General features: G+C 48.0%; 1 protein-coding gene across 1 annotated transcript in view; it reads left to right on the forward strand.

Annotated features, from left to right (window-relative positions):
* The window catches only part of TCF20 (transcription factor 20 (AR1)), a 102822-nt gene that overhangs the window by 50055 nt on the left and 43759 nt on the right, over nucleotides 1-9008 (forward strand). Inside the window, exon 2 of the mRNA XM_012638168.1 lies at nucleotides 996-6725. Coding sequence (XP_012493622.1) covers nucleotides 1032-6725 — 5694 coding nt within the window. The 5' untranslated portion in view covers nucleotides 996-1031. The remainder of the gene's footprint in view (nucleotides 1-995; nucleotides 6726-9008) is intronic.

The raw sequence follows: 9008 nt of genomic DNA on the forward strand, positions 1-9008 counted from the left end.
ATAACTTTGGGAAGAGTCTGGATCCTAGGCTTAATGAATTCTTATTTTCCTCTCTAGTTTTTGCTACACTCCAAAGGGATTGCTTCCATTTCTTCTTTCACAGTAACGGCCAGTAATAACTCTGTTAATACTAGATTGGCAAATAAAAAACCACATGGGGCTTAACAGTACGGGAACTTCTTGCAGATCTCCAGAAAGAATCTAGAAGAATAGTCACTGCTACTCCCTGGCTTATGTCCAGCCCTTTGTACCTGGTCACTGAGGGCGGGTGGTTGAAAGGGGTGCCTGGGACACAACTGTGTGCAAAGACGAGGTGACTCCAAAGTTTGCGTGGGTGACTGCAGCAAAGGGATCCATGTGGTGATAAGGGTTCAGTGTCCTGGGGTCACACCGGTTGTTACAGGTCATTGATGACCACAGTAAACCTGCAGTAATATGCATGTGGGCATAAGGAACTGGCTTCTGTCCTCAGGCCAGCTGTTTCTTAGTGTTGGGGTGGGGATGGGCAGCCTGTGGAGTGACAGCCTCATCATTATTTGAGACCCTCAGCTCAGTGATCAGTCTAATACATGAAAGCAAAGAAATGAAAGTGGTATTTCTCACTCCTACCCTACCATAACTGGAAGACTCATTAAAAATTGCTGTCTTTCATTGACAGTAATGACACAGCCCCATATTTTAACCTAGTTGAATTTTGAGGGCTCATTTGTCTAATAATGAAATTTTCACAATATTGAGTTTGTATATACCCAGAGTGTTTCTCTTCATTCTACCACAGACTCTTGCCTCATTCTTTGGTCCATTTTTCTCTGCATATTTGCATTTTCAGAAATGGACAGGATAAAAGATAAAAATAGTTGAAATTCAAACCACTCAACTTTATTTGGGTATCTGAATTATCTTATCCCTTCTAGACTATCCCTCTCATGTAGACTTGATTTTATTTATGCCAAGGTGCACGTCTAATGTTTTTCTTTCTTTTCTTCTATTTCTAGGAGGGCTGTTGGCCTGCTGCTGTGCTGCTGAACAGTATGCAGTCCTTTCGGGAGCAAAGCAGTTACCACGGAAACCAGCAGAGCTACCCACAGGAGGTACACAGCTCATCCCGGATAGAAGAGTTCAGCCCTCGTCAGGCCCAGATGTTCCAGAATTTTGGGGGTGCAGGTGGCAGTAGTGGTGGCAGTGGCAGTGGCAGTGGTGGTGGACGACGAGGAGCAGCAGCTGCTGCTGCAGCGATGGCTAGTGAAACCTCTGGCCACCAAGGTTACCAGGGTTTCAGAAAAGAGGCTGGAGATTTTTACTACATGGCAGGCAACAAAGACCCTGTGGCTACAGGAACCCCACAACCTCCTCAGCGAAGGCCTTCTGGGCCTGTGCAGAGCTATGGACCCCCCCAGGGCAGCAGCTTTGGCAATCAATATGGGAGTGAGGGTCATGTGGGCCAGTTTCAAGCACAGCACTCTGCTCTTGGTGGTGTTTCTCATTATCAGCAGGATTACACAGGGCCTTTCTCTCCAGGGAGTGCTCAGTACCAACAGCAGGCTTCCAGCCAACAGCAGCAGCAGCAAGTACAGCAGTTGAGACAACAGCTTTACCAATCCCATCAGCCTCTGCCACAAGCTACTGGCCAGCCAGCGTCTGGCTCGTCCCATCTCCAGCCAATGCAACGGCCTTCAACTCTGCCATCCTCTGCCACTGGTTACCAGTTAAGAGTGGGTCAGTTTGGCCAACACTACCAGTCTTCTGCCTCCTCCTCCTCCTCCTCCTCCTTTCCTTCACCACAACGTTTTAGCCAGTCTGGACAGAGCTATGATGGCAGTTACAGTGTGAATACCGGATCCCAGTATGAAGGACATAATGTGGGTTCTAACGCACAGGCTTATGGCACACAATCAAATTATAGCTATCAGCCTCAATCTATGAAGAATTTTGAACAGGCAAAGATTCCACAAGGGACCCAGCAGGGGCAGCAGCAGCAGCAGCAGCAGCAACAGCAACAGCAGCAGCAGCAACAGCAGCAGCAGCAACAGCAACAACAACAACAACATCCCTCTCAGCATGTGATGCAGTATACCAATGCAGCCACCAAGCTGCCCCTGCAAAGCCAGGTGGGGCAGTACAGCCAGCCCGAAGTTCCTGTGAGGTCCCCCATGCAGTTTCACCAGAACTTCAGCCCTATTTCTAACCCTTCTCCAGCTGCCTCTGTGGTACAGTCTCCAAGCTGTAGCTCTACCCCATCTCCTCTAATGCAGAGTGGGGAGAATCTCCAGTGTGGGCAAGGCAGTGTGCCCATGGGTTCCAGAAACAGAATTTTGCAGTTAATGCCTCAACTCAGTCCAACTCCATCAATGCTACCCAGTCCTAATTCTCATGCTGCAGGCTTCAAAGGGTTTGGACTAGAAGGGGTGCCGGAAAAGCGATTGACAGATCCTGGTTTGAGTAGTTTGAGTGCCCTGAGCACTCAAGTGGCCAATCTTCCTAATACTGTCCAGCACATGTTACTTTCTGATGCCCTGACACCTCAGAAGAAGACCTCCAAGAGGCCCTCATCTTCTAAGAAAGCAGATAGCTGCACAAACTCTGAAGGTTCCTCACAGCCTGAAGAACAACTGAAGTCCCCTATGGCAGAGTCACTGGATGGAGGCTGCTCCAGCAGTTCAGAAGACCAAGGCGAGAGAGTGCGGCAGTTGAGTGGCCAGAGCACTAGCTCTGACACCACTTATAAGGGTGGAGCCTCAGAGAAAGCTGGCTCCTCTCCAGCACCAGGTGCTCAGAATGAACCCCCCAGACTCAGTGCCAGTCCCGCAGCAAGAGAAGAGGCTACCTCGCCAGGTGCTAAGGACACACCATCATCATCTGAGGGGAACCCAAAAGTCAATGAGAAAACAGTTGGGGTGATTGTCTCCCGGGAAGCCATGACAAGTCGGGTAGAAAAGCCGGGTGGACAAGATAAAGGCTCCCAAGAGGATGATCCTGCAGCCACTCAAAGGCCACCTAGCGACAGTGGGGCAAAGGAAAGCAGCCACGCCTCACTTCCACATCCAGAGCCTCCAGGAGGAGGGAGCAAAGGAAACAAGAATGGAGATAACAACTCCAACCATAATGGAGAGGGAAATGGCCAGAGTGGCCACTCCACTGTGGGCCCTGGTTTTACAGGAAGAACTGAGCCTAGCAAATCTCCTGGAAGCCTACGCTATAGTTACAAAGACAGTTTTGGGTCAGCTGTGCCACGAAATGTCAGTGGCTTTCCTCAGTATCCTACAGGGCAAGAAAAGGGGGATTTCACTGGCCATGGAGAACGAAAGGGTAGAAATGAGAAGTTCCCGAGCCTCCTTCAGGAAGTGCTTCAGGGCTACCACCACCACCCTGACCGGAGATATTCTAGGAGTGCTCAGGAGCATCAGGGGATGGCTAGTGGCCTAGAAGGAACCGCAAGGCCCAATGTCTTAGTGAGTCAGACCAATGAATTAGCTAACAGGGGCCTTCTGAACAAAAGCATTGGGTCTCTATTAGAAAACCCACACTGGGGCCCCTGGGAAAGGAAATCAAGCAGTACGGCTCCTGAAATGAAACAGATCAATTTGGCTGACTATCCAATTCCCAGAAAGTTTGAAATAGAGCCTCAGTCATCAGCCCATGAGCCTGGGGGTTCCCTCTCTGAACGAAGATCAGTGATCTGTGATATTTCTCCACTAAGACAGATTGTCAGAGACCCGGGGGCTCACTCACTGGGACACATAGGTGCCGACACCAGAATTGGGAGGAATGAGCGCCTCAATCCAAGTTTAAGTCAGTCAGTCATTCTTCCAGGTGGTTTGGTGTCCATGGAAACAAAGCTGAAATGCCAGAGCGGGCAGATAAAAGAAGAAGACTTTGAACAATCCAAATCCCAGGCTAGTTTCAACAACAAGAAATCTGGAGACCACTGCCATCCTGCTAGCATCAAGCATGAGTCTTACCGTGGCAATGCCAGCCCTGGAGCAGCAGCCCATGATTCCCTTTCAGACTACGGCCCACAAGACAGCAGACCCACACCAATGCGGCGGGTCGCTGGCAGAGTTGGTGGTCGGGAGGGCATGAGGGGTCGGTCCCCTTCTCAGTATCATGACTTTGCAGAAAAATTGAAGATGTCTCCTGGGAGGAGCAGAGGCCTTGGGGGAGACCCTCATCACATGAATCCACACATGACCTTTTCAGAGAGGGCCAACAGGAGTTCCTTGCATGCTCCCTTTTCTCCCAACTCAGAAAGCCTGGCCTCTGCCTATCACACGAACACTCGGGCTCATGCTTATGGGGATCCTAATGCAGGTTTGAATTCTCAGCTCCATTATAAGAGACAGATGTACCAACAGCAGCAAGAGGAATATAAAGAGTGGAGCAGCACTTCTGCTCAGGGAGTAATTGCTGCAGCACAGCACAGGCAGGAGGGGCCACGGAAGAGCCCACGGCAGCAGCAGTTTCTTGACAGAGTACGGAGCCCTCTTAAAAATGACAAAGATGGTATGATGTACGGCCCACCAGTAGGGACTTACCATGACCCCAGTGCTCAGGAGGCTGGGCGCTGCCTCATGTCCAGTGATGGTCTGCCTAACAAAGGCATGGAATTAAAGCATGGCTCCCAGAAGTTACAAGAATCTTGTTGGGATCTTTCTCGCCAAACTTCTCCAGCCAAAAGCAGTGGTCCTCCAGGAATGTCCAGTCAAAAAAGGTATGGGCCACCCCATGAGACTGATGGACATGGACTAGCTGAGTCTACACAGTCATCCAAACCCAGTAATGTTATGCTAAGGCTTCCAGGTCAAGAGGATCATTCCTCTCAAAACCCCTTAATCATGAGGAGGCGTGTCCGTTCTTTTATCTCTCCCATTCCCAGTAAGAGACAGTCACAAGATGTAAAGAACAGCAACACTGAAGATAGGGGGCGCCTCCTTCACCCATCAAAAGAAGTCACTGATAAAGCATTCAATTCCTATGCCCATCTTTCTCACAGTCAGGACATCAAGTCTGTCCCTAAGAGAGATTCCTCCAAGGACCTTCCAAGTCCAGATAATAGAAACTGCCCTGCTGTTACCCTCACAAGCCCTGCTAAAACCAAAATACTGCCCCCACGGAAAGGACGGGGATTGAAATTGGAAGCTATAGTTCAGAAGATCACGTCCCCAAATATTAGGAGGAGTACGTCTTCGAACAGTGCAGAGGCTGGGGGAGACACAGTTACGCTTGATGACATCTTGTCTTTGAAAAGTGGTCCGCCGGAAAGTGGGAGCCTTGCTGTTCAGGATGCCGACATGGAGAAGAGAAAAGGTGAGGTAGTATCTGACCTAGTAGGTACAACAAACCAGGAGTTGAACGTTGAGAAACCTCTTCCTAGGTCTTCAGAAGAGTGGCGTAGTGGTGGGGACGACAAAGTGAAGACAGAGACACATCCAGAAACAGTTACAACCGGAAAGGAACCCCCTGGTGTCATGACATCTGCAACCTCACAAAAGCCTGGTAGTAACCAAGGGAGACCAGATGGTTCCCTGGGTGGAACAGCACCTTTAATCTTTCCTGACTCAAAGAATGTACCTCCAGTGGGCATATTGGCCCCTGAGGCAAATCCCAAGGCTGAAGAGAAAGAGAACGATACGGTTACAATTTCGCCCAAACAAGAGGGTTTCCCCCCAAAAGGATATTTCCCATCAGGAAAGAAGAAGGGTAGACCCATTGGTAGTGTGAATAAGCAAAAGAAACAACAGCAGCCACCGCCTCCGCCCCCTCAGCCCCCTCAGATACCAGAAGGTTCTGCAGATGGAGAGCCAAAGCCAAAAAAACAGAGGCAAAGGAGGGAGAGAAGGAAGCCTGGGGCCCAGCCAAGGAAGCGAAAAACCAAACAAGCAGTTCCCATTGTAGAACCCCAAGAACCTGAGATCAAACTCAAGTATGCCACCCAGCCACTGGATAAAACTGATGCCAAGAACAAGTCTTTTTTCCCTTATATCCATGTAGTAAACAAGTGTGAACTTGGAGCCGTTTGTACAATCATCAATGCTGAAGAAGAAGAACAGACCAAATTAGTGAGGGGTCGGAAGGGTCAGAGGTCACTGACCCCTCCACCCAGCAGCACTGAAAGCAAGGCACTCCCAGCTTCATCCTTCATGCTGCAGGGACCTGTTGTGACAGAGTCTTCTGTTATGGGGCACCTGGTTTGCTGTCTGTGTGGCAAGTGGGCCAGTTACCGCAACATGGGTGACCTCTTTGGACCCTTTTATCCCCAGGATTATGCAGCCACTCTCCCGAAGAATCCACCTCCTAAGAGAGCCTCAGAAATGCAGAGCAAAGTGAAGGTACGGCACAAAAGTGCTTCTAACGGCTCCAAGACGGACACTGAGGAGGAAGAGGAGCAGCAGCAGAAGGAGCAGAGGAGCCTGGCCGCACACCCCAGGTTTAAGCGGCGCCACCGCTCTGAAGACTGTGGTGGAGGCCCTCGGTCCCTGTCCAGGGGGCTCCCTTGTAAAAAAGCAGCCACTGAGGGCAGCAGCGAAAAGACTGCTTTGGACTCAAAGCCCTCCGTGCCAACCACTTCAGAAGGTGGCCCCGAGCTGGAGTTACAAATCCCTGAACTACCTCTTGACAGCAATGAATTTTGGGTCCATGAGGGATGTATTCTCTGGGCCAATGGAATCTACCTGGTTTGTGGCAGGCTCTATGGCCTGCAGGAAGCGCTGGAAATAGCCAGAGAGATGGTGAGTAGGAGAAATCTTACCAGCTTGGGATTTTTATTACTTCATTTTGATTCCATTTCTTCTTTTTATTCTTATGTATCATATGATTATTCCTCCAAATTAGAAGTCTCTAGTCCCAAAAGATGGACAGAAAATGAAGTAGGCAATTTGGAAGATTTGTTTAACTGTTAACTTTCATCAATAATACATGTCCATGGATTACAAAGTCATACCCATGTGTAAAGCTTTTTAAAAAAACAAAGGTCCCTGCCCTCCCTCTTCTCCAGCCTGATTCCGTTTCCAAGAGGCATTCACTGTCAACAGGCAAAAGTTGCTTCCCTTGCCAGTTTCTTCTGTTTTTTTAAGCTTTTACTGCTATTTATATTATTTATTGACCTTTTTATCATTTTTCATTTTTTGAAATCTGTACTACTCATGAAGTATACTGTAATTAATGTTTCCTTTCTTTTAAAACATTTTGTTTCTCTAGGATCACTAATTCATGTTTTCATATTGCTTTTTAGTTTCTTAGGCCACATCTTTCTGATCCACACTTTCCAGTTGCGTTATTTATTCCTCAAGTCTGTTTGATAGCTCTCATCCCTTGGGCAGCTGGTGGTCCTCATCATTTTCTTCTCTCCTCTATTGAATGTGTCCTGAATCCTGTGTCTCTCCTTTCTTAAAGTGGCCTTCGTTTAGGAGAGCTTATCATCCCTTAGTGGTTTCATGAGAAAGAATGCATTGGGGGGTAAAAGTGTTGAGATCTTGTATATCTGAACGTGTCTTTATCCCACCCTCATGCTTCATTGGGAGTCAGCTGGGTATGGAATTCTAGATTTCAAATAATTTTCTCACACTGTCTTTTCTTTTTGGAGACAGAGTCTGGCTCTGTTGCCCTGGCTAGAGTGCCATGGTGTCAGCCTAGCTCACAGCAACCTCAAACTCCTGGGCTCAAGCCTCGCTCTGTCACTGGGGCTAGAGTACAGTGACATCAGCCTATCTCACAGCAACCTCCAACTCCTGGGCTCAAGTGATCCTCCTGCCTCAGCCTCCCAAGTAGCTGAGACTACAGGCGGGCACCACCACTCCCAGCTAGTTTTTTTCTATATTTAGTAGAGACAGGGTCTCGCTCTTGCTCAGGCTGGTCTTGAACTCCTGGCCTCGAGCGATCCTTCCTCCTCAGCCTCCCAGAGTGCTAGGAATACAGGCGTGAGCCACCACGCCTGGTCCATAATTTCTTTTTTAAACAATTGGTTTTAAAGTCATTTGGAGCAGTTTGGCTTTGTTCTATTCATCTCTGACTCTGAGAAGGAGACAGGCCCAGGCAAAAGGAAAAATAAAGTCGATTAATTGTTTAAGAGGATGATTCATTAGCAAAGGTAATGCAAAGTAGTGGCCCAATCAGATAACTTTGGGAAGAGTCTGGATCCTAGGCTTAATGAATTCTTATTTTCCTCTCTAGTTTTTGCTACACTCCAAAGGGATTGCTTCCATTTCTTCTTTCACAGTAACGGCCAGTAATAACTCTGTTAATACTAGATTGGCAAATAAAAAACCACATGGGGCTTAACAGTACGGGAACTTCTTGCAGATCTCCAGAAAGAATCTAGAAGAATAGTCACTGCTACTCCCTGGCTTATGTCCAGCCCTTTGTACCTGGTCACTGAGGGCGGGTGGTTGAAAGGGGTGCCTGGGACACAACTGTGTGCAAAGACGAGGTGACTCCAAAGTTTGCGTGGGTGACTGCAGCAAAGGGATCCATGTGGTGATAAGGGTTCAGTGTCCTGGGGTCACACCGGTTGTTACAGGTCATTGATGACCACAGTAAACCTGCAGTAATATGCATGTGGGCATAAGGAACTGGCTTCTGTCCTCAGGCCAGCTGTTTCTTAGTGTTGGGGTGGGGATGGGCAGCCTGTGGAGTGACAGCCTCATCATTATTTGAGACCCTCAGCTCAGTGATCAGTCTAATACATGAAAGCAAAGAAATGAAAGTGGTATTTCTCACTCCTACCCTACCATAACTGGAAGACTCATTAAAAATTGCTGTCTTTCATTGACAGTAATGACACAGCCCCATATTTTAACCTAGTTGAATTTTGAGGGCTCATTTGTCTAATAATGAAATTTTCACAATATTGAGTTTGTATATACCCAGAGTGTTTCTCTTCATTCTACCACAGACTCTTGCCTCATTCTTTGGTCCATTTTTCTCTGCATATTTGCATTTTCAGAAATGGACAGGATAAAAGATAAAAATAGTTGAAATTCAAACCACTCAACTTTATTTGGGTATCTGAATTA

Source organism: Propithecus coquereli, unplaced genomic scaffold, assembly GCF_000956105.1.
Source record: "Propithecus coquereli isolate 6110/MARCELLA unplaced genomic scaffold, Pcoq_1.0 Scaffold126, whole genome shotgun sequence".
Taxonomy (NCBI): Eukaryota; Metazoa; Chordata; class Mammalia; order Primates; family Indriidae; genus Propithecus; species Propithecus coquereli.